The sequence below is a fragment of the Cnephaeus nilssonii genome, assembly GCF_951640355.1.
Source record: "Cnephaeus nilssonii genome assembly, chromosome: 19".
NCBI classification, from domain to species: Eukaryota; Metazoa; Chordata; class Mammalia; order Chiroptera; family Vespertilionidae; genus Cnephaeus; species Cnephaeus nilssonii.
Window position 1 is genome coordinate 30,386,574 of NC_137090.1, and position 25,946 is coordinate 30,412,519.

Here is a 25,946-nt window from a genome sequence, read left to right on the forward strand (position 1 = left end):
AACAGCTGCTCCTACTTTTTGCAGCCTCTGTGGGCTTAAATGCAACCCCTTGTTCTACAGAACAACAGACACAGACACATTCCTTCCTTCTGAGCTCCAGCTACCCACAAGGGTGGACCAAGTTGGCTGCATTTGACAGCAGTCTTACAGAAGAAAGGATAAATAGTTCCTCTCTGTAATTTCTCCTGTGTTCATTCAGTAGAACATGATAAAGCACTTTCTTGGTCCAGGCATTATCTATGTATTAGGAACCCTGGAGGACACAAGCAAGACTAATAATTGCAATAGAGTAGGTAAACACTTGTTTAGGGTAAACATCGATGCTGTAGACATGAAGAAAAGGGCCTCTGGTCTGGGTCCTGCAGAATGAGTAGAAGTTAGTCTTGTAAAGAAAAAGGGTAAGATCCTCCAGGAGAAGGAAATAGCTGTGCAAAGACCCAGAATTGTGCCCTTGGTGGGGGTTTGGAGGTAAGGAAAGGGAAGGTCCCTGAAAACCAGCTTGGCCTTTCTGAAATCAGGGTGCCTGAGACAACAGAGGAGGGTTGAAGCTGGAGAGACAAGAAGGGTCAAGCCATGACAAGCTTTGGGTGGGCACACCAAGGGATCTGGAGTTTATCCCTAGGGCAGAAGGGAGCCCCAGAAGGAGTCTCAGTGGAGAAGAGACCAACTAGACTGGCATTTCAGGCTTTGGCATCAGGATAGAGGATGGACTAGAGGTGTGCAACTGTGGACTAAGAGCCCAGCTGGGAGCCTTGCAGTGTCCAGCAAAGTGTTTGAAGAACCTGAAGATGATTAATGTCAATTAGGCTGGTGAGGAAGGGGGGTGGACTTGGAGGGTAAGGTAGATAGATAGAGGGGAGTCAGGATGACTTCCACGTTACTGTTTAATCTGCTGAACCAACATTCAGCTCCTTGAAGTCAGGTACCATATTTCGTCAGTTCGGGGGCATTGCAAGCAGCTAGCATAATGTCTTCCACAGAACAGATCTTTGATAAAACTTTATTAAAGGATGAGGGGAGGGATAAGTGAGTGAATGAATTAATGAATGAATAAAATCTTCCTCTAACACCTCTCTTAGGGTGTCACTGCTATCTAATCAACATTGATGATCACATCTTTTTTTAATTATTTTTTATTATCTTTGGAATTGGGTAGTCCTTGCTAACTGTTCTTTTTAATTTCACTTTATTTTAGTCTTGCCAGTATTACAGATGTCTTAGTTTCCCTCTAGGGAAAGTGGACGCCCTAAATAGATGAGGGTGATAGGACACTTTTGTTTGTTCAGACTAGAAATCCCCCTTCTTCTCTCAGAAAGCCCAGCTGGAGCCAGTGGAGATAGAGAGAGCTCTGGGCAGGAAGTGGGGTCCTAGTCACTGGCCTGGCCTTGGCCATCTGCCTGTAGGGCTCCCTGGGACACCGTTGGGGATTTTTTTTATGTTGCTGGGGGCTTGGACATAGGAAGCACATCCTGGCAGTGGAAGGTGCTCTAGATGTGTGATCCTGTTCAGTCACATAATCACTGAACCTCAATGAGGGTGACGTCACAAGGTTGCTGTAAGGATCCACAGAGGCAAGGCTGTTGAAGATACTTAGTACAGATACATTTAATAATATGATTGTGTGTGAGAGAGCAGTAGAGCAAAACTGCCCCAGATTTAGAGCTTTGCTTCTGGTGTTCGCTATTCCCATGTCCCTGGCCAAGGTGCTTGACTTCTGTGAACCTTAGGTTCTCAGCCATAAAATGGGGAAATAGAGCGCCTATTACAACAGGCTGTGTAGAGACCAAAAATGAGAGACAATATGCAAATGAACTTGATCAACTAGAAAATGCAACATACCTCTAATCGAATAACGGGAAAGACAGCAGGAGAATGGCTCTCCTGTGGGCACAGGTTGTTCACTGGCCTTAGAGGGTTCTCCACCCTGGGAGCGCAGGCAGGTGTCCCTGCAGTTTGGGGACAGGCAGGTGAGTGACCAGCAGTTAACATGCCCATTCCAGCTAAAACGGGTTTGGCTCAGTGGATAGAGCGTCGGTCTGCGGACTGAAAGGTCCCAGGTTCAATTCCGGTCAAGGGCATGTACATTGGTTGCGGGCACATCCCCAGTAGGGGGTGTGCAGGAGGCAGCTGGTCGATGTTTCTCTCTCATTGATGTTTCTAGCTCTCTGTCCCTCTCTCTTCCTCTCTGTAAAAAAAATCAATAAAATATATTAAAAAAAAACATGCCCATTCCTCAGTTTCCCTCCTTGATGCTTCAGATGGCTGAAACCAAGTCTGTAAAGAGCTCTGTAGCTAGCATCTGACCCAGAGATATAACCCCCTCCAGGCAACTTCTTCAAGTTTAAAGGTATGAAGAAGGAATGACTGTAAGAAGTTTTTTATGTTGTGTTTTTTTTTTCGTGTGTGTGTGTGTGTGTGTGTGTGTGTTTAATTTATTAGAGAGAGGAAGGAGAGAGAGAGAGAGAGAGAGAGAGAGAGAGAGAGAGAGAGAGAGAGAGTTGTTGTTGTACTTATTTATGCATTCATTGGTTGATTCTTGTATGTATCCTGATCAAAGATAAGTTCCTTGTGGCAGAGGATAGACTTCTTCCCAGGAAAGAAGTCATAGACCTAAGTTTCAGACCAAGCCCTTGTCACTAATTTGCTGTGTGACTTTGAGCAAGCCACTGTTTTCTCCATGCTCTGGGATCTTCAATCTGCAAAATGTGACTTGGGTGCCACTGTCTCTTCCATGCCTTCCCATTCTCAACCTAGACACGCAGTGCTCATGACAACCAACCGTCTTACCTGTGGCAAGGGTGATCTCTTAGGCTGACAGAGCATTATGAACTCTAAGCTCTGGTTGCCATGGAGAAAAGGCTACAAGCAAAGAGTTAGGGTCTAGAGCCAGAGTTGCCTCTTGATTTCCCCAAGGGCCTGAGTCCAGTAGCCCCCAGAAAGATGGAAGACCTGCTTGCTTTGCAAGATGCAAATAATGAGGGAGCAAAAGGCTTTTATGACTTTATTTTAACTAGAAGGTTTAGACACTAATGCCACCCCTAGAAAAACAGACGTCATCCTTCAAAGTGGGATGTCTGATAGAACCAAAACTGCCAGTTTAGATAAAGACAAGTCTCCAGAGATGAAAATGAAATGAGAGAAAGAAAAAAAATGGAGAACTATAAAAAATAACTCTAAGAAAAAATGAGCAGCAGAAGCTGGTGACCAGGAAGGGAACCAGAGTCTGGATGCTTGGCCCAAGGCAGTGAAGGTAAGAATTACATTGCAAAGCACATCCGAGAAACAGCAATGAGGAGGATGCAGTTTTGGCCAAGATGTGAGAGCTGACCTAGACTGTGGACTTCACTGGGTTTCAAATCTGGGTATCAGGAGCCACTTACTTGGCAAAGCAGTATTGGAGGTTCCAAACTGGTCTGGTGATAGATGCCAAAGATCTGCTTTCCAATCCTTGCCCTGTCATGTTTGTGCCCTTGACCTTGGGCCAGGTCATTTGACCTCTCTATATGATAGCATGATTGTCCCTGACCTACTCCTTCTACAAGGTATGAAGTGAAGTGATACTAAGGCTGGGGCTGTGGGCATGGAACCTGATACCCCATCCAATGGGGAATTTCCCAAACTGAGATATTTCCTTCCTCCACAGCTGCCTCGGAAGTGAAAAAATGATGGAACAAACAAAACTCATTTCCCCTTTTCAGATGAGGTCCTAAGATAGTCAACCCCTCAGCCAAGGCATTACAGTGAGTCAGTGGGAGGAGTGAGTCTGCTGGATGGATGCCCAGGGCAGCTTAGACCCAGTCAAAACACCAATTTTTTTTTCATATTTTGAACTTTTGTGTAGCTGAAGTATAACAATTCCCAGGCTCTTCATTCATTCATTCATTCATTCATTCAGGAAATATGTGCCTAGTACAGAGCTCATGTTCAGCACAGATTGGGCTCTTAATTATTGCTTGTCAACTGAATAAATAAATGGTGAATAAATGAATGCTAGCCCTATCCTAGGTGCTGAAATAGAGTCAAGGAAGGATAAGTAGGTCCTACCTATCCTCGCTTATAGTGCGGTGAAGACATACATATGACTAACCTTTAAAGTGCAGAGTGTCATCAAGTCTGAAAAAGAGGAAGGTGTAGAGTTTTAAGGGAAGACAAAGGATTGTGTGTCCAGAAAGACTTCTTGGAGAAGTCCCAGCTACCTTTCCAGACAAAAGAAACCATGCATGCACCAATTGGCTTATCTTTCTCTGGGAAAGATAAGCCAATTGGTGTTACTACAAGAGTGATTCATAAGGGAGATGTGGCCTGAATGGTATGCTGGGCCCAGGTCAAGTCTCTTGATGGCCATACTAAGAAGCTGGGCTCCATCAAGTAGATAAGGAGAGCCACTAACACATTTTTAGCAGGTAAGATTGGTGGTCTGGGATAGATAAATTTGACATCAGTATAAAGGATGGACTGGATGATAGAGCTTCTCTTGCAGGAAATCAGCTGTTTTAATAGAACTCAAACAGAGGCAGGGCCATCTGGGATGAAGAAGAGGAAATGAATGCATGAGATCCTTCAGAACTGCAATTGTCAGGTCTTAGTGACCAAGTGGATGTGGAAGGATGTGGGGAGGAAAAGCTGAAGATGGATCTCTGCTTTCCAGCTTGGCCACCTAGATGAGCAGGCATCTGAATTCTTTGTGGAGGAAGCAGAGCTGGGAGGAGGGTGATGAGACCGCCGACTTTGGATTAGGATTGATCTGCATTCCTCACAATCAGCATCCTACCTGGCAGAGTAGGCATACATGGTGATGGCATCAATGGTTGGTGAGAGGAACTTTAAAATACTTCCTCAAAAAATTCTCCACAGACACCCCACCTAAAGTAACCCCAAATCAATAAACTAGGGGGAAAAAATGGGCCTCTTATGCAAACACAACGTCAACACCAGTTCTATACCACATCTTCCAACCAAACTGATTCTCACGTAGGAACTTTGCATCTTCCCCAGGGGCTTATTACATCTTGCTTGAAAGAAGAAAATACAGAAGGAAGGAAAAGAGGGAGGGAGGAAAGATACAAAGAAGGAAGGGTGAACGTATTGAAGTTGAGTGGCGCCCAGGTATAAATGCCCAGTGGGCAGACAAGAACTCCAGTCTAGGGCTCATCTAAAGGGTAATGAGAATTCAACTGAAAATCTACAGGATAGGGAGTCTGAGCCAAAGGTAACAAATTCCAACTGAGTGGAGGGAGCCAAGTAATAGATAACGAGACATTGTGGGGACAGGAGAGGGAACCTGTGAACATAGGCTTCATCCAAAGGGCCACCAATTTGCAAATTCTTGTGAAAAGTGAGAATAAAAGTATGAATCCTTAGAGAAGACCAGTATTTAGGGATAAACAGAGAAGATAAGTCAGTAAACAAATACAATGGAAAAAGGAAGAAGCAGAGAGTAATATGAGAATGGAGCCCAGACAAATAGGAGGGGCAGGACTTCCTGAAAGGGGGAGTGGTGACAGCGTTAACTTGGCAGTGACTTCACGTTCCATCAGAGGTATGAAGAATTCTTTATACGTTGTTTTTTTTGTTTGCTTGTTTTTCCCCACAGAGCTCTCCCTTCAACGGGAGGTGGCTGTGGCCTTGGGATCGGGCCTCTGGGGTCTGCTCCAGAAACCTGTGTCATGGCCCCAGACCCTTCCGCCTTTCTAGAAGGCTATACATTTGTGGCATCAGCATGCAAGACTCACTCTCCTGTTCTGGCCTAAGCAGCCCCTCCCCTGCCCAGCCTTTGGGCCACAGCCCCAGTCCCATGCACCGGGCCTGGCTCCTGCACTGTGACTCTGAGAAGCGAGACCAGGCATCCAGGAGAATGGGGTTTTGTGTAAAGGTGGAGTGAGCCAGGCTCCTATGGCCCAATGTGGGATGAAGGGACTGCAGCATGTGAGGCTCTCGCTTGCTGTCCCCCCACCCCCGCCCCACAATAACTCCCGAGATCCTCCGAGATTGGGCTGCTTCTGGGAAAATGTGGTTGCGGCTGCAGCACCTCCAGTCTGATTCTGCCAGTCTCTGAGCCGTCCCTGGTGCAAGGCTCGTCCCAGCCCATCCTCTCCCTGTTGCTCAGTCAGGACCCATAGGCCTTACGGAGAGGTGGTAACAGCTATAAAGTTCCATCTAAATACCCCTTTAGCTGAATCTCATCAATTTTGTGGTCTATGTGGTACTCAAAGCAGAAAATGGTGAGTCATCTGGACCAAGAATCAGAAAACCTGTGAATTCGTTAACAATAAAGGAGAGGCAGTCATAGTGTACTGAATACACAAGTCGGCTTCATTTCAGGAGAGAGAGAGAAAGGGGAAGGGATAAAGAGATAGAAACATCTATGAGAGAGAAACATCCATCAGCTGCCTCCTGCACAATCCCCACTGGAGATTGAGTCCACAATCCCGGCATGTGCCCTGACAAGGAATCAAACCGTGATCTCCTGCTTCATGGGCCGACACTCAACCACAGAGCCACACCGGCCAGGCATCAGTTCATATTTTAAATAGTTTTAATTATAAAAGCAACAAAACCAAGTTATAGAGGAAATAGTTACTCATAGTTCTATCCTGCTAACAAAACTATTATTGTTTTATAGCCTTCTTAATATCAATGTGACCTTCCTTCTTAAAAAACAGGACATACCTGAATTTCTAAAGGAGGAATCGGTAAACTCTGACCTAAGGGCCAGATTTAGTCAGCTGCCTGTTTTTGTACAATCCTCAACCTAAGAATTGTTTTCATGATTTTGAAGTGGATGAAACCAAAAACATAATATTTCATGACATGTGAAATTCAAGTTTCAGTGTTGACAACATTTTATTGGGATACCACTATGCTGATATATTTATGTGTTGCTTATGGCTGCATTTGAGTTACACAGGGTAGAAACTAGGCTAAGACAAGTGAGGCACCTTGGGCACAAAATGTAAGGGGTGCCCAGAAACTTAATAATAAAGATAAATAATATTATAATGCAGTATCTTAAAGCTCAAAGTTCATCCAAAAACTCATAATAAACCAAATAGCCAAATTTTATAAAAGACAGCATCAATAGTGTAAGAGCAGAGCTGAGCAATTACAACCAAGACTATGTGGGCTGCAAAACCTAAAATATTAATTGGGCTTTATCAAAAGTGTTTGCCAACTCCTGTGCTGCACAGCATTTAGGCCCTGATATTGCTCTTATATTTCCATCAAGATTTTCTTTTTAGTATGAGACACGGATGGATCAATAAAGTTTTGTGATAAAGATATTCCTTGTCAAGGTTCTTCGTCAATCAAAAAAGAGGAAATAAACCAAATGAAATGTATTTGATTAATAATACGGCAGGTATGAATTATTCTTACTGTTATTTTCTTATAATGAGAGGAGGAGGAGGAGCAGGAGGAGCAGGAGGAGGAGGAGGAGGAGGAATTATGCTGTATGATCCAGACAAAATTCTATGTGAAAGGCTGACTCTACCTATATCTAATATGACACCAAATTAGATGCAATGGGGGGAGGGAGCATAGACTAATAAAGACAACCATTCATCCAATGTTACCAAGCGTTGGTTGCTTTAAAAAAAAATTACTTGTCATTTCATGTTTGGTACTGGGTATTCTGCACCATAATTTCACTCTGAGGAAGTTTAGAATGCCAAACACCAAGCCTTATTAGATATTATCTAAATTTGTAATGAGAGAGGAAGACTCTGCCAAGGATCAGCCTACATTTTTTCAATCATTTTCAGGAAGTAGTTGCCTAATATGGTTGCCAGGATATCAACCCAAAGGCTAAGTATTGGAGAGGAAATGCCATGTAATGAGATTAAATAGCAGAAGGAATTTTTTAAGACCCGAGTCCTATCGATTGTTTTTGAAATTCTTGATTTTCTGAACTCTACTTTTTTCACATTGTCGGTATTTATAAGCAATTTGCTTCTTAACACCAGTAAGAAGTGATAGTTTTTCATACTTACCCAAAGAAATCTTTGATGGTAATTGGTCAGATGTCTTTTATTACTGTTCAGAGTCTTTTTAAATAAATGCTTCATGGGGACATACAGAATGTCCAGCATCTTAGGAATCATTTTTTTTTTCAAAGATCTTGTCTTGCAACAAGGCTACATTAATTTAAAACCTGTGCAGTTACATTTTACCTGCTTTTCTAAATGCTGTGCTGAGGACATCTGCAGTTTTCATTTTTGTTATCAATTAATATAAAAGGTTTAAAAATTAAACTCCCAAATCACTTGTTAAATATTTGAAGGGACATTCAATTTGTTATGTAAAACCATTTTGGAAACAGAAATATAATCTTTTAAATATATAGGAATCTTGTATGATACTTAAAAAAATACATTCTACCTTTTTAACAAAGATGTTTAGTTACCCAGGTTTGAAATATAGTAAGGAAGGGAAAATTTTTTAGGACAATTGTATAGTAATTACTTTATTAGAGGATAAAGATACTTTATTTCTGCAACTATAGTTAACATTGATAATTTGAAATTTATTTCTGATTTAAAAGAAAAAATTTTAAATTATCATATACTCAATATGTCAAGATTCATAAATTAAAAGGGGGAAAAAAGAATTCTTTGTACAGATTAAGCAATGAGGAGGTTGCTAATGAGACCATACAATGTTCAGTTGAACGGTGGATGTAGAAAGTAAATGGCAATAAGTTAAGGGGTTCATTGTAGGTGAGACTGTAGACACCCACAAGTAGAGATCAATCATTCAAGGATTTTCCCATGAAAAGAAAAAAAGAGAGAAGAGAGTTTCAGGGAAAATTAGGTTAGGAGAAATTCCATGCCTTTCCCATTTCCCTCTTTCCACTCTTCTCCCTTCTTCCAACCAACATGTTCAAGACTGCTTCATTGTTTAAAAAAAAAAAAAGTATTTCTCCTTTTCTTTTAAAGCAGGACCTAGTCTCTGCTTTAAAAGAAAATTTATGGGCAGGAGTGGGAAGGAGGGGCTTAATGGGGAAAAAGAGGACATCTGTAATACTTTCAACAATAAAGATACATTTAAAATAAATAAATAAATTTATGTTTTTCCAATTACAGTTTACATTCAATATTATTTTGTATTAGTTTTAGGTGTCCAGCACAGCGGTCAGATAATCATGTATTTTACAGGGTATATTTCCAGTACCCACCGCACACCATTCATAGTTATATTATTGAATAGACTTCCTGTGCTGTGTTTTCCATCCCCATGACTATTCTGTAACTATCAATCTGTCCTTCTTAATCCCTTCACCTTTTTCTTTTTTAAAAAATATATTTTATTGATTTTTTACAGAGAGGAAGGGAGAGAGATAGACAGTTAGAAACATCGATGAGAGAGAAACATCGATGAAGAGAAGCATCGATCAGCTGCCTCTTGCACACCCTCCACCGGGTATGTGCCCGCAACCAAGGTACATGCCCTTGACCGGAATCGAACCTGGGACCCTTCAGTCCGCAGGCCAATGCTCTATCCACTGAGCCAAATCGGTTAGGGCCCTTCACCTTTTTCACCCAGTCCCGTAATCCCCCTCCCTTCTGACAACTGTCTGTCTGTTCTCTGTATCTCATAATCTCTGATTTTTAAAAATGTATTTTTTAATTTATTTCAGAGAGAGAGAGAGAGGGTGGAGAGAGAGAGAGAGAGAGAGAGAGAGAGAGAGAGAGAGAGAGAGAGAAACATCAATGATGAGATAGAATCATTGATCGGCTGCCTCCTGCACATCTCTGGGGATCGAGCCCGCAACCCAGGCATGTGCCCTGACTGGGAATTGAATTGTGACCTCCTGGTTCATAGGTCGATGCTCAACCACTGAGCCACGTCAGTCAGGCCATAGTCTCTGCTTTAAGTGGAGGAATATATTGTCAAAGAGAGTGCCAAAGCCTGAGGCTGGAGCAAGAGATGCAAGGGCATGGTGAAGGTTTGAGAGCCACTGTGGAGTCCGGCAGAAAGAAAGAAATAATGAGGGATATGTGAAAGGATCTCTGGCATCGTCATCGAGGACAGCAAGACATCCTGTAAGCCTGGCAGCTGGGAGGGACCCAGAATCAGGGGGTGACCAGATAACCTGGGTTTAGCCACTGGCAAGTGGGGAGACAGACGCATGGAAATAGGGAATCAGTGTGATGGTAAGAATGTGGGCTGGGAAGGCAAGGAGGCCAGGTGGGGACGGAGGGACCTGGAGGAGCTGACACAGTAGGGAGGGACCTGGAGGAGCTGACACAGTAGGTACAGAGCTGCTGAAGGGGAAGGGAGTGGAAGGCTGTGGTCAGAGAAGTGTATCACTAAGTTGAACACCACGAAAAGGAGAAGTTCAGGTTGATGACAAAGGCCAGAGAGTGGCCTCCGAGGAGCAGGGGCTGAAATAATGTGGTGATGAAGTCATTTGAAGAGGGATCCGAAGGATGTTAGAGAACTTCCTTATTAGTTCATTTATATCCCGTAACTTCTTCCTTTCCTTAACCTTCCACCTCCTTACCAAGTCTTCCATTTACACAGTGGACGGAGGTGATCCGAAAAGCGAGCTTTAGGCGGAAGGGAAAGGAGAATAACCAGGAGAAGGCCAAGATGGGCCGAGCCTAAAGAAGACTGAGAAGACTGGTCTTGGAGGGAGAGCGACCGGATTTCAATCTCACATGCCCAATTCCCAGGTCCCTTGTCCTTGAGCAAGTCAACCTGTAAACCCTAATTTCCTCATCTGTAACACGGGGATGATGATATCAGTCTCACCCACATTGCAATGCTCTTGTTAGATTCACATGGTTTACTGAATCGTAAAACACACTTAAGAAATTACGATTGTGGGTACCCAAGGCCCACAGTTTTGAAATCTTCCCTCGTGAACTGCACATGAGTTCTTGAATGCGTTCAGTAAATACTTACAATTAACGTTTATCATCGTCATGAAATCAGAATTGTATCATGGCAAAGCTTGTCATAATTTTGTGAATATGAGCACACCCTAACTGTCTTGGGGGCAGAGTAGGGAAATTGAAGTGGGCAGGTCATGTGCTGGAGCGGCGACCTGCCCACAATACAGGAGCGTGTGTGTGACTGACAGTCTCTCCTGTCACCTCAGGGCACAGGTGACTCAGACCTGTTATTATGTTCAGTTAATCACTAGCACCCCAAGTTGTCCCAATTAGGAGGAAATCTAATCGCTTGTGCTTAAGCACCCTCTCCCAACTTCCTCACGGTGCCTGAGAACCTTGGGGACCTACTCATTCCTGCAAAGTGCGAGCTGGGTGATCTGACCCGCAGGTCAGTGACCAGGCCTCCTGGCTGTCATTGCTTCTGCCACTTCCCAGAGGGGTAACGGTGGAGAGCTGACCCCACACCACCCACCCAAAGTTCTTCCCTGTTCCTTGTTCTCACGATGCCCCCCACAGTCTCAGCTTTGGTGCCACGCTGGGTGTCCCAAGGTTGCAGCATCTTCAGTTTTAACTCACAGGTTTGGCTGTTGTCCTGAAGATATGTCTACTGCATCCACATAGAGGGTCCAGCGGGTCTTCCCAGCTCAGTCCTTACACACACACACACACACACACACACACACACCTCGCTGACTTCGCCAAGCTTGGAACCCAGGCCACCGATCAGAGAGTGTCTAATAATTTTGGACTCAAAAGAAAAGACCTCAATTCCTCTCCCCTTAGGAGGTCTCTTGGTCCGTAAGTGAATGTCCATTTGTCCATTTCCTCCCCTGTGTCCAGCTCAAGAGAGTCAGGAGGGTCGCCGACGGTGCTTTCCTCCCTTCCTGCAGAACACTGAGTGCCTGTTTACAGCGAGTGCCTCCTTCCACAGCCTCATTGAGATTTCTCTAAATGAAGAATTGTTTCCCCCACAGAAAAATGCAGCTGGCAGCCTCCCTGGGAAATGTCAAGATGTGTCACCAGGCACTTCCCACAATACACACACATATATACACACAGATGATCTGCACTGATTTATGAATGTGCTAAAATCCTGGGCACCGTTCTTTTCCCCATTTTAAATTAAGTAGGGCAGGGATTTTTAGTTCTGGGATCTCCATGGCACCTTCTCGCTCTGATTTCCCCCCTAATCCATTCATTCCTCATATATTTGTTCCATGCCTAATGCTAGGTGGTAATGCTAGAGATGCCAGAGTGAACTACACAGACACAGGTCCCTGCCCCTGATAGATTGGGCCTAACTCCTGCATGCCTGCTGTTCCCAGCTATATTTTTAGCAATGAAAAGTTGCAGAATTGAACCATTTCATAGTGCCTTGTTTTAAAATCCTTGCCACTAAGTCACAAGAGGTATGTGTGCTTTGCAAAACCATTTTCCCCAACTTCTCCCCCAGACAGAAGTCATCTGTATTCTCATCCAGACTCTATTCTCATTCTCAGACTCCAATTTATAGTAAATGCTCCTGAATGAAGCCAGTGGTTTGCAACCTGGGGCTCTACCAGGAAGCCAGCTGAAACCAACTAGCAAAGAAAGAGCTATTCTGGGAGCTGAAGTTTCCCTTTTTCAGTGGGCAGCGTTTTGCAACCAAGAGAGAAACAGATCATCGACAAAGAAGGATCCAGAGGGGCCCTGAAAATCACTGTCTGCTCCACACTGTCCCCCTAGCACTGCCACGATCTCATCCCCAAATAGAAGAAGTGGGGAACTTGGGCAACCAAAATCTTGCTTCTCAATTCACTTCCCTGTCTGCTGTTAAACCATCCCCCAAAGCAGATAGATATCTGGGGGAATGACTTGAAATTCTTGGGCTCTTCCTAGGTTCAAACAATGTTCATTGAGGACTTACTATGTGAAAGACACTGTGCCAGGTGCTGAAATCTAGTATGGGCAAGGGCCATGAAGGGGCATGGAGAGTTCTAGAAGCAGAGGGGGCTATCAGACTGGGAATGTTCGGTGAGAGCAGGCGGCTATGTGCGAGGCAGAGGCACTAACTCAATTCTGGGGCTGCCCTGTCTGACCCTTTTGTTGTTGTTGTTGTTGTTGTTGTTAGCCCCCAAAGGCTCTCTCTGTCCACATCAGGCAAGAGAACAGAGGTGAGAAAGAGCTTTGGAAACCTCACTGCATTACATACTATAGATGCCCAATACGCTTTCGTAGCAAATAATCAGAGCGGAGGCTTGGACTGTACTGCTGGGACTGGCCCTGTGTGCCCTGAAGTTGCATGGGGACTGTGGCTTGCTCAGGCTCTTAAGGTGACACAGCTGTTTACACACTGCTTGCCAAGCACCCTTGCTTTCTTATTTCATGCAAGTCGCATGACAATGTCTTACTAGTCACACTTCACAGAAGAGGCTACAGAGGTCAAGTGACTTGTGCAAGGCCACACAGCTAGAGAGAGGCAGGGCCAGGCCTTGGGCCTTCGTGTCTGACACTATCTGGGAGTCTTCCCATGACTCTAGGTTGCCTCTTCTTTCTCCCTCCTCTTCTCTTACTCTTTCTTGCCACCCACCCCGGCCAGCACAGCCCCTACCTCATGTACCCTACACTTTAGCCCAGGGGTGCCCCAACACACACTGGCAGTCATCTGAGGATGGGGAGAGAGCTTGGATAAAATATGGCTTCACTTAGTAAAGTTACAGGGTAAAGACCAGAACTCCCTATGTTTGATAGGTTCAAGGGTGCTGAGCTACTGGGAGGTTACAGATGCCTGTGCTGATCTGATGGGAGTAGTGAACCCTCTTGCCAGAGAAATCCTCAATCACATAAACATGCAAGACAATCTCAGATGGCTCTTGACGCCTAACCAAGAGCCGCAGACAAGAACCCTGGTCTAGACAAAATGAACGGCTCCGTTTTCCACACTCGACCAGCATTTCCCACGCTGAGCCCTTTGAAGGTTGCTCTAAGCGGACCCTGGACCCGTACCACCAGCATCACCTTGGAGCTGGGGAGACACGCAGCATCTCAGGTCCACCCAAGAGCTGCTGAGCCAGAACCTGCACTTTAACAAGCTGCAAGGGGAGGTCTAAGCACTTGACATTGGCAGTCTCTGTACATTTGCTCCAAAATACACCCCTCCCCCATCCAATAATCATGCAAGGCTCAAAACCTGCCAACTCCACAGCCCATCTTAAATGTACCACCATGGCCCAGCTGCGGTGGCTCAGTGGTTGAGAGTTGACCTATGAACAAGGAGATCACGATTCGATTCCCAGTCAGGACACATACCTGGGTTGTGGGCTCGATCCCCAGTAGAGGCTGTGCAGGAGGCAGCTGATCAATGATTCTCTTTCATCATCAATGTTTCTCTCTCACACACACTCTCCCTTCCTCTCTGAAATCAAGAAAAACATATACAGAACTAATGAGAGTGCCACTTTGAAGGCTTCCCTGAGCCCCTCAGCAGGGCTCACAGCTCTGCCTCTCTTCACTGCTGCACGGATTCTGTGTGCCCCTTGTGTTTTCCTCAGTATTCCTCTGTCTCTATCACCTGCTCCTCATGATCTCTGTTTCCCTAAGACTCCTCCAGTTCAGCGCCCTCACGGGATACCTCAGTGCTCCCAGGTGTGCTCCCAGTCCCCGTGACCGCCTCATCTCACTGCCCGGGCCATCTTGGGCAATGCAAGCCCCCAGTTACAGTCTATCTAGGGAGCTGTTGAGTGTCTCACACTGCTGTCATCCTAACAGATTACTTAGGTTTGACCCCTCACCCACAGCAGGCCCCTCATTGTAGGGCTCAGGAGCTGGTCCCTGAGGGCTGGTCCGTGGGGGCTGGCCCAGAAAACAGCCTAAGTGACAAGCCCACGTGGCCGAGACACCACTGCCCACCACCAACCCAGGCCATTGCAGGTGAACCTTCCCTTTCTCTCCCCAGAGGCTGTCCCACCACTGACCCTCCCATGTCCTTGGCTGACCCACCCCAGGACACAGGAAATGCCCGAAGCTTGGGGTGAGCACCGCTCAGGCTTATTCATGAACTCAGTCCTACCTCCCATGAAGTCCTTTATCATCTCTCCTGGAAAGCATGCCTCACACCGGGTTCACTCCCCCCCCCCCCCCCCCCCGCCCAGTCCCCGACCTGATCTCTGCACAGAGTAGATGCCGACTGGATGAGTGTTCTAATAAGGAGCCAGTGCCGTGCATCAGACAGAGTGCGGCACTGGGGGCCCAGCAGTGAGCAGACTGCCATGTGTCTTCAAGTCACCTCAGGCCTCAGTTTCTCCACCAGTGAAATGGGAAGATGATCTCTAAGGTCTTAGTCATATCTGATGTACTGAGCCAGAGTAAAGGATAGATTTCCAGTCCTTGAAAAGAAGAGAGAGCATGGCAGAGTTGGGGAGACAGGCTCTGGTCTAACTGGAGCTCAGAGGTACCCTGGAGGAGAAGGTAAGGGGGAGGCATGGGGGAGGCCTGGAAAGGACCGGAAGGGTCTCATGGAAGCATCAGCAAGCACAGGCGAGGATCGGAGGGAGGGGGAGGGGTTAGGGGGGACGGGGCACACGCGGAAAGGGCCAGGGCAGGGCGCTAGGTGCTGGCTTCTGATTTCTAGAAAGCTCACTCTTAGTTCCTCTTTCCTTTACCCCTGGCACTGAGTGGGAGTCTTGGGCAATGACAAAGGCCCACGCGGAGGATGCCAGTTTTGGGGGGTGAGGGTGGTTGCCTCACTGGGAGGAAGGAAGAAAGTATTATTCACCAAGAGGAACTTTTCCATTTCTCATCTATGATTTAATGGGGAGGGGGTCCCAAAGGGATCAAAGATTCTGAAGAATAGCAAAACCTTGACCCTGATTCCCTCCCTCCCACGCTCCACACCAGGGCCTTTTTTCCCTTTTAACCCCTCCCCCCTCCCTCTCCCTAACCCCCCTGCCCCTGCTACCAGCAGGGGCCCAACCCTGACCACGTGAGCCAAGCCGTTCCTCAGCTCCAGGCCCAGGATCTGGAATGCAGGCTTGGCAGGCCTATCTCTTCCACGGGATCCGGGGAACTTCCAAGGCTGCCTCAGAGCGGGAATTTCCACTCATTTCTCCCACACGGTGACTGGCCTCCCGCTGGGGAGAGCAGAAGGGGGGTTGGAGGATGGCTATACCACCCAGACACTTTCTCTTCTGATTCAGACACTTTCACCTTTCATCTGTTTATCATCTGACACTTGCAGTGACCAAATCACTTCTCAAAAGCGATGATTCCTCTCTGAAGCAGACGTAGCTCTAATACTCCGAGGTCTGTCTAGGGACTTGGCAAAGCCAGCACGCTTTCCCGGGCAGCCATGGCACAGCCGGTCTTCCTCTCTGGAATACGGTTTCCTCACAGAAAAAGAGGAGGCTGAAGTACATGATCTCTACAGGCTTAGAGTCTCAGCATCCAGGACACTAGGAGTAAGAGCGACATTGCTGAGCCAGGGAGAACACAGTGCATCCCTGAGCAACCCAGGAGTTAGGGTGCCCACCCCCACCCACGCAGTTGAAAATCAACATATAACTTTTAAAAATATGATTCTATTGATTTTAGAGAAAGAGGAAGAAAGAGGGAGAAAGAGAGAGAGAAAGACATCAATCAGTTACCTCCTGTACGTCTGACAAGGGACCGAACCCGCAACCTGGGCATGTGCTCTTGACCAGGAATCGAACCGACGACCTCTTGGTGCAGGGGATGATGCTCAATCAACTGAGCCACACCGGCCAGGGCAACATATAACTCTTGACTCCCCCAAAAAACTTGACTACTCAGAGCCTACTGTTGACCAGAAGCCTCGCTGATAACATAAACAGTGTATTAACAAATATTTGTTATGGTATATGTATTATATACTGTATTCTTACAATAAGGTAAGCTAGCAAAAACAAAATGCCATTGAGAAAACATACAGAGGAGAAAATACGTTTACAGTATTTATTTTTTAAAAAACACATAAGTGGACCTGCACTGTTCAAACCTCTCCACATCTTTAGACTTGTTAACCTAGCCCAGCTGGCTCAGTGCTTGAGCATCAGTCTGTGAACCAGGAGGTCACTGTTCAATTCCCGGTCGGGGCACATGCCCAGGTTGCGGGCTAGATCCCCATGTGGGGCGTGCAGGAGGCAGCCAATCAATGATTCTCTCTCATCATTGATGTTTCTATCTCCCTCTCCCTTCCTCTCTGAAATCAATAAAAAAACATTAAAAAAGATTATTAAAAAAATAAACAATAAACTTGTTAATCTAGACAGGAACGAAAGACTGGCTGGATTCCACAGGGAAACAGGAGACACCGTCCAAGTCCATGGAAAAGGACACGACGTATTCGATTAGAGAGCGCTCCCATTCGCATGAGGAGTAAGTTCCTGGAAGTTAACGTGAGGTGGTCCGGGATGACTTGCAAAGTTGCCGTTTCCATTCCTGAAATATTTTACTCACGAAGAATGAACTGAGTCATTGGCATGCTGCCTCTTTGGAATGATACCCAGGAGTCTGGAGTGGTCTCTGTAGATTCTCTGCTCTCAGATTCCCTAGGAAGCCAAGATCCATCGTGAGACATGAAGCCTAGTGCCTGGGAGTGGGAATTCTGGAGCCAAAGTGTCTTGGATGGGGATCTCAGCCCGCCTGCTCTTCCCTGTGAGATCCTGGACAAGTCACTTAACTTCGGTTTTGACCAAAGAAGATGGCTTGTATAGAGGATGAAAGTGACAATGCTGGAGACCCTCAGTGCAGCCCTGGCCCCCCTAAGCACTCAGTGACACCAGCTCTTCCTTCGCTTCACCCTTACTGACCACTTACTACCGACCAGACACAGTCATTGGTTCAAGATAACCCGTTCCTTACTACCCATGTGGTGATTGGCAGGTGTGTCTTCCAAGAAGGGCCATGCATTTTATAGACATTGTTTCAATGACCCTTTAATACAGAAAAGTGACCAGGTCCTTCCAGGCCCACAGGGCAGAGGCAAAGCGAGGCTCAGAAGCATAAGGCAGTGGAATGGGGAGTGGGGGACCGAGGGCAGGGGGAGGATTCCACCAGGCTCTTCTCAGCCATGAACGTGCCTCTAGAAATTCTATCATATTTGCAAAAGGAAGGAGGTCACTGAAATGAATTCCAAGGTCTTTGGGGATTTTAATAACTAGGATTCTGTGGTCTCTAAGGAAATCGAAGGCAGAGCTGCAGTCCCAAAGCAGGTGCTTTGATTCCCATAATACTGTCCCTCTGCTCACTCATGCTCCCTGGGATCCAGAAGGATGTGGAGGTAGCAGCTGCCATGGGGGGTAGAGGGGGCACACTTGTTGCCCACCACTGAGGTTAGGAGGGGGGGTCCAGCTAGATAACCAGGCAGCCAGTGGGAGGACATGCACACATTTCGTCCAGAAGCATGTCATGGTGGCAACAGCACGAACACAGGGTTGTGCTCAGAAGAACTAGGGCAGGCTCTTAACCCCTCTGCGCCTCGGTTGTCTGGTCTGTAAAATGGGAATTAACGACGCCTACGAGATGGGGATGGAGAATGGAAAGATCAGCATTTGCAGAGGGTTTAGAGTATTCCTGGCGCAGAGCTAGCACTGTGCGAGTATGGCATGTATATTTCCTTTGCAGCAATACATACATGGCTTCTTCCAAGAATCCACGATTCCTAGAATTTACTCTTATGGTTACAAAATCCCGTCGCTCTGTTAAGCTCCAATTGCTCCCTGCATTTTAAAGAACAGATGGATTTAGTACGCTGCTGGGGAGTCTGCCAAGGCTCCAGGGCCCCTGGGCTGTTGTCTGACGGTGGGCCAGAGTGAGCCCGGGATGCTTTCCTTCCCCCTTGTCTCCGCTTTCTTGCTTCTGTTATTTCCTGCAGGGTTTTCACTTCAGAGAAAGCAGAATCCTTAAGAATAACCCACTTGGTTCCTGTCTGTGGTCACTTTGAATATAACTGTGCCCCATACCCCCCCCCTTTCCCTCCCAAAAGTGCCCGGGTCCAGACCCCCACTGCTTCCCCCCCCCCCCCCCCCCCCGCTCCTTCCTGGAAATCACCCAGGCTGCTCCACTGGCTCAGCACTTCTCAGAGTTCCCTTCACTTCGTCATTCATTGAGGAGTGCCCCACCCACCCCGGTTCCAATAAAAGGCACGCGGAGCAGCCAGAGCAGCACAGAGGCTCACAGGCTCAGACACCAGCCACTCTCTCTCCAGCCACTCTCTCCTTGAAGCTCGTCTCCTCAGCCTCCAGCATGAAGGTCTCCGCAGCGCTCCTGTGCCTGCTGCTCACCGTGGCCGCCCTCACCACCCAGGTGCTCGCTCAGCCAGGTAAGCCCCCTCCCGCCTTCCCTTGGAAGCACATCACCCCATCTCTGGGTGATCGTGGCCCATGAGAGCAGAAGGGGGATCCCCAGGCTCACTTTAACAACAAGGTCAGGGAACTCGGAGAAGGATGAGGCGTGAGCCTGGTCGCACAGGTGCTCCTGGGCAGAGGCAGGGTGAGAAATCCAGCTGTGGACCCCAAGTCCAGCCCCTTGCAGGACTCCAGCTGTGGAAACAGCCCCCACTGCAGTCACCGCCTCTCTCCTTTCAGCAGTGTTTGGGGGGCTGGGGTGATCGCAGAGAGGGGGCCTCAATGGGTGGGTGGGGAGGTACAGTGAAGGGGAGAGGAAGAGCCCCAGCATCTGGACTGTGCTTCCTGAGACACGGCTTGGCAAGAGGAGGTGGGCATCAGGAGACTCATGGCCAGGCATAGGTTACATGGAGCCTAAAGGGGGGATCCACAGTGGGGTCCCTGACCTTTCCTGATCACGAGAGTCTGCATCCTTAGCTCCTCCTAGTGACACTCCCGGGAATTATGTCATTTTAGCAGCTCCCCCGCCCTCTAGTAGCAGTGCTCTATACCCATGTCACAGCATAGGAAACTGAGTCAGTGTGACATTCTAGCTCTGCAGGATCCGCAGAAATATTGGAATCAAATGGGTTCTACCTCCACTCCTGATTTCCCTTCGCCTTCTCCTAACTACTTCTTTTCTGCTCCGATTAAGATAAAAAGAATCGAGTCCATCCTAAAATGCTTTCTCTTTGTTGTTCCTTTTCCAGACGCAGTCACCTCCCCAATCACCTGCTGCTATACATTCACGGAGAAGAAGATCCCGATGCCGAAGCTGGCGAGCTACAAGAGAGTCACCAGCAGCAAGTGCCCCAAAGAGGCTGTGATGTGAGTTGAGCCCCAGCCCTCCCTGGTCCAGTTCTTCCTCAGGAAAAGGGAGCCTCAAACCTTAGAGTCAGAGAGTGACACCACCTAATCCAGACCCCGGAGGTGCCCGGTAGGAATCCTGAGGCCAGGAGGGAAAACGTGACTTCCAGCATCACTCTCCACCCGGGTGCTTATTCAGACCATGCCAGTGTCTTCAGCCAGAAGTCAGGATGGCTTCACCTGGGTCCGCTAGGGGAGCAGCTTGCCCTGGGTTCCCTCCTCCCTCTTCTACTTAGTTCCCAGGGCAGCTACTTAAGAGAAGACTGAGCTGCACGGCTAGGCTGACATCTCAATGGAACTGCATCTAACTGTGCCCTCTCTCCCCACAGCTTCAAGACCAAACTGAACAAGGATGTCTGTGCTGACCCCCAGCTGAAGTGGGTCCAGGATTCCATGAAGCTCCTAGACAAGAAAACCCAAACTCCGAAGCCTTGAATGCCCACTCCACAACCCAAGAATCTAAGCCTAATTTATTTCCTCCTAACTTTCCCTAAATGCCCTCTGATATTATTTTATTGTATTTTCAAAGAATATGAACTTTGTTTATTGATATGAAACATGATGTCTTAAGTAATGCTAACCTTATTTAAGTTATTGATGTTTTAAGTTTATCTCCCACGGACACTGTGTTTTTTAGACTTGGAGACCTTTGTCTAAATTGCTTCCCTCAGGGGTGCACTTCAGTTCCACCCCTGAAGTGGCATGAGGGTCCTTGCAACAATCATGAATACAAACACGTGTTGTCTTAAATTCTAAGGTATTGCTAAAAACGTTATTATGGAGATGTATATGATGTTACTCTGGAGCAATATATATATTTTTGTACAAAACCTGACTTTTGGTGTTTTCTTGAAGGAAATTAAAAAGCTGAGTATTTGCTTGATGATGAGGGAGGGGCAAGGTTTCAGAGGACAGGGCTCATGTTCTGAAGGAATGAGAACATAGATTGCTTTGGTCTTTTTCCCCCTGGGTGGGCTCATCTGAGTGCCTATACAAAAACCGTTAGGGCAAGACTCAATCAGGCATTCTACCCCTACAATTCCAGCCCCAACACCATCTGCCCAAGTCCCAACTACCCTTGTGACTCCTTTTGCAAGAGTCCCACCCCCATTTATTTTCTTAGAGTCCCTGAGCCACCCCCCAATCTCTGCCCTAATCGATTGCATCTACTCCCAATCTTTCACCATTCAATTAATTCTCCAACTTGGAGTAATACAGACACTGCAGACCTTGGGAAATCAAGGGGAGACTTAATGACCATCAATAAGATAGATTAGAATTGCATATAGAGGGTAAGACTTGAATTTATCCTTGATGAATGAGAAGTGGGGGTTTTCTTCTTTAAAAATTACAAGATTATTAAGAAAAGAAGGAAGAGTGTAAGCAAATACCTAAAGGTAAAAAAAAAAAAAAAAAAAAGATGGCAGGTACATCAAAGAGGGAGAAAACTGCCCTAGCCAGTTTGGCTCAGTGGACAGAGCATCAGCCTGTGGACAAAAGGATTCCAGGTTCGATTCCAGTCAAGGTCACATACGTTGGTTGCAGGCTCCTCCCAGGCCTGGGCCCTGATCGGGAATCAATGGAAAAATATCCTCAGGTGAGGATTAAAAAAATAAAATTAAATAAATATGATTTTTTTTTAAAGAGGGACTAAACTGATCAGGTTCCCATTGGGGTCCATGTCTGGGTCAGGTGATAGGGATGTTTAGAAAGGAAGGTTGAGTAAAGGATTGTGAATTTCAAAGTGGTTAGTTAGCGCTCCACTTCATAAGTTAAAAGATGTTGAAAACATTCACTCCACTGAAGAAGGACATGCCAGGTTCCGAGGTCCCCAGGTTCTGAGGTCCCGAGGTGAGTTTCAGGAAATGTAACTTAGTGGCTTCATGCACACCAGGAGAGACAGGGACAAGGGAGAGGCTACTGCCATGGTCCCGGCAGGAGGTGACGAGGACCTGACTATGGAGCCACAGAGTCAGCCTTGGAAAAGAAAGAGTTGGGCAGGTGAAATGTTGAGTGTGGTAGATGGAGGAGGCAGACCTGTGACCTACGGTACACAATCCCCTTCCTCAGCCCACGTTTTAAGGAGTCAGCTTCCCTGAAACCAGAATGTCCTTCTCCCTATCACTATCCCCCCATCCCCACCCCAGGAGGCCGGAATCATCCATTTCCACAGATGGGCCTTTTTATCTGAATGTCCCCCTAAAGTCTGTGTTCCCTTGCATGGTGTCTGACCTACCTGGGAGGTATCTGACCCATGGGGGCACAGACAGACCCTGCTCTAAGAAAACCGACATCTTACCCAATCGAATAAATTCCGCATGCTACTGACCTTCCCAATCCGATGGGGAGATGGCTGCTGGGCCAAGCCAGACCAGGCACTGCCTCTGGCAGCCTGAGGGGCTAGGAGACCCTGGCTGGAGGAAGGACATGTGGGCTTTAATTGCGGAACTGGCACTGACCCAGCAGGCTGGGTGTTCTGAGTCTCCGTAGATAAAGTGAGGCTAACCTAGTGTTATCCATAGGAGCCCCATGGGTCCTAGATGTTAAGATCTGGGAGTGTGTCTCTCAGAAAACTTCCATTTCTACCAGCGGGAGCTGGAGAGGAAGAGAGGTGATTCCACCACAGCTTCAAGGCACACTTTCTAAACCGCCCTGATACATCAGTCAGCAGACAATTTCCCGGCAGCGGTGTGTGGAACTCACTGCCCCTCATGCCAGGTCCAACCCCTCCCTGCCTCTCTCCCTCTCCTGCAGTCTATAGCCTTAGTCCCCGGTCATGAGTCAACCTCTAATTGCAGTGGATGCCAAGAGGCAAAGGGAGTGGAGTGTGAACCAATGGGCCCTCTAATGCCAGGCAGGTGAGGTGTGGGGTCTGGAAGGAGGGGAGGCCAAGAGAAGGGTGATTGTGTGCTAAAACCCCCAAATAATCTGTCCACAATCCCTTTTCAAGTCACATCTATTTATTTTGAAGAAATTTGGAATCCAGCTCAGCCTGGGATTCCTTACTCCTTGTATGATGAAATGTGAGCACAAAGCATTGGCCACAGGCCCAGCATGAGGAGAGAATGTTAACTACAGTGTATTTATTTCCTTTGCTGCCAACGGCCTATTCCAGGAAATCTGGGCTTTTTCTATCATGCTAAACAGTCTTCCAGCCTCTGCCCATTGTCAAATTCCAAAGCCACTTCTACACTTTTACTATTTGTTACAGCAGCACCCTACTTATAGTTATACAAATCTGTATTCGTTTTTTATTGTAACTATAACAGGGTATTATAAAATTAATGTCTTAAAGCAACACAAATATATTATCTTAAACTCTGGAGGTCAGAAGTCTTTCTGCAGGCTCTCAAGCAGAATTCATTTTTTTTTTGCCTTTTCCAATTTATAGAAGCTTCCTGCATTCCTTAGCTCGTGGCCCCCTTCCTCCATCTTCAAAGCCTCATTAAATCCCCCACTTTCTCTCTCTTTCCCTTTCTATGTCTGTCTCTCTCTCTCCTCTACTTCTGTCATCACATCTGGTCTCTGATTCATACTATCCTTCCTCCATCTTATAAGAATATTTGTGATTATATTGGGCCTGTCTGGATAATCCAGGATAATCTCAGCATCTCAAGATCCTTAAATTAATTATATCTGCAAAGGTCCCTTTGCCATGTCAGGTAACATATCACAGTTTCCAGGGATAGGACGTGGTCCTTCTTGGGAAGGGGTTATTATTCAGACTACCACAGCTGGGACCAGGAAAAAGTGTACAGTAGGTAGCTGGGCACGTGGCCTAGCCTTTGAGATCTGGTTTGGTATAGAAATTTTGAGGTCACCTTGTACAAATCACCTTTCATCAGTGGGCCCTTAGGTTATGGACTTATTTTGAGCATCAAGTAGATCCTAAGTTTCCTATACATTAAAGTCACTGGAGTTCCTTCCAAAACATCAGTACCTCCCCAAGGACTATGAACTAGGATGTTGAAATGAAGGAAGGCTCCTCTTCCCATTGGTCTATTATATGAGTTCCCCAGGAGATCCATGTGCACAGGTGAGTGTGGGGCCCTATGCTCCCCAATTCTCCCATGTTCAGGATGCTGGCATTGCTGGCTGGTTCTGCAACCTCTGGCTTAGGCTTTCTTAGTTTCCTTTGTTCTGACCTAGATTTGGTCAATTTACAAGCAGAAGTACAAGGGACTGTGGAGGCCAGAAATTTAGGACCTTGTAGAGTTCAACAATCTAACTGTTTAGCCAACCCAAGCAGTGAGATGGAATATTTTATAAGGTTTTAAACAACAAAATACCCATAAGACCTTCCCAGGCCTCAGGAAGGGAGCAGGTTAGAGTATGGCACTCCCATTCAACCTGGAGCCTCGGCCTCTGAGAGAGGCAGGGGTCCGAGGCAAGGACTACACATAGAGTGGGACTTCAATGTTTCAGAAAAAATCCCAGCAGTCACTTGTTGAGGGCATTATGTTGCCAAGTAAGTTGGAAGCCAAGACTGAAGAAGGCTTTAACTGTTCTACCTGGAGAACAAAGTTTGAATCTTCCATGAACCAGAGACAGCCACCAAAGAAGGCCATGCCCACCAAGTTCTGTGTCCAAAGTTACTCAAGAGAAGCGATGGGCAAGGAGGAGCTGGGCTGAAGGTCGATCTAGGGGCCCTGGACAAGGGAGCTCCTCCCGAGAGCAGGATCAGAGCCCCCGCCCCAGGAAGGGGATTTACACAGAAGTATTTCAGAACTGCTATCGTCAGTCGCTGCTGGCTGTCCCCTGGTGAGGGTAATAATAGTAATTCTCTTGTTCCTATTCCACCATGCACATGGGTGTGTTGGGGATAAATTGTTCACTTTTTTAAAGGACTATCATTTTTCAGTTGGAAGCTATAAAATTTACTCCTATGTGGCCTTATCTCCTTTTTTAAAACTGTGTAAGCTTTGCCCAGCCAGTATGACTCAATGGTTGAGCATCAACCTATGAATCAGGAAGTTACGGTTCATTCCCAGTCAAGGCACATGCCTGAGTTGCAGGCTCCATCCCCAGGGGGCGTGCAGGAGGCAGCCGATGGATGATTTTCATCATTGATGTTTCTATCTCTCTCTTCCTCTCATCCCACTTATAATTTACTAACTCATTCATTACTTTCTCTCTGAAATTAATAAAAAATATTTTTTTAATTGTGTAAGTTTTAAAAAACTGGTTAAAAAGCCACATAACATAAAATTGATCCTGTTTACCATGTTTAAATGTACAGTTCGGTAGTGTGCAGTATTTTAACACTGTTGTGCAATGGATCTCCAGAACTGTTTCATCTTGCAAACTAAACCATTAAACGACAACTCCCCATGTTCTCCTCACGGCCCCTGGCAACCATCATTCTATTTTCTGTTTCTATATATTTGACTGCTTTAGAAACCTCACCTAAGTTGAATTATACCATATTCCTTTTTTTGTTGCTACCTTATATCACTTAGCATAATGCCCTCAAGTGTTATCCATTGTATAGCATGGGACAGAATTTCCTTTCCTTGTAAAGGCTAAATAACATTCCATTGTGTGAATGCACCACAGTATGCTCATCCATCCATTCATCAATGGACACCAGGTTGCTTCCACCTTCTGGCTATTGTGAATAATGCTGCAATGAACACGAATGTGCACATATATTTGCGAGATCCTACTTTCAGTTCTTTTTAATATTTACCCAGAAGTGGGATTGCTAGATCATATGGTAATCCTATTTTTAATTTTTGAGGAACTGCCAGACTCTTTTCCATAGTGGCTGCACTATTTTGCCTCCTATCAACAGGGCACAAGG

At 46.5% G+C, this 25,946-nt stretch overlaps 1 protein-coding gene and 1 long non-coding RNA gene across 2 annotated transcripts in view; one reads left to right on the forward strand and one right to left on the reverse strand.

Moving 5' to 3' along the window:
- LOC307115081 overlaps nucleotides 1-25,946 on the reverse strand; it is a 71,255-nt gene that overhangs the window by 43,098 nt on the left and 2,211 nt on the right. The gene's annotated exons all lie outside the window — the stretch shown is intronic.
- LOC307115078 (C-C motif chemokine 2-like) lies at nucleotides 19,067-20,973 on the forward strand. The gene is made up of 3 exons (XM_079798086.1): nucleotides 19,067-19,212; nucleotides 19,987-20,104; nucleotides 20,473-20,973. Exons 1-3 carry the CDS (start codon nucleotides 19,137-19,139, stop codon nucleotides 20,576-20,578), a joined length of 300 nt encoding a protein of 99 aa, XP_079654212.1. The 5' UTR covers nucleotides 19,067-19,136; the 3' UTR covers nucleotides 20,579-20,973.

Excerpts from the sequence above, each read along its gene's own strand:
- LOC307115078 (XM_079798086.1), top strand. The coding sequence starts at position 19,137 with ATGAAGGTCTCCGCAGCGCTCCTGTGCCTGCTGCTCACCGTGGCCGCC. Across the intron at positions 19,213-19,986 it reads CCAGGTGCTCGCTCAGCCAG|ACGCAGTCACCTCCCCAATC; the intron begins GTAAGCCCCCTC and ends TTCCTTTTCCAG. Across the intron at positions 20,105-20,472 it reads TGCCCCAAAGAGGCTGTGAT|CTTCAAGACCAAACTGAACA; the intron begins GTGAGTTGAGCC and ends CTCTCCCCACAG.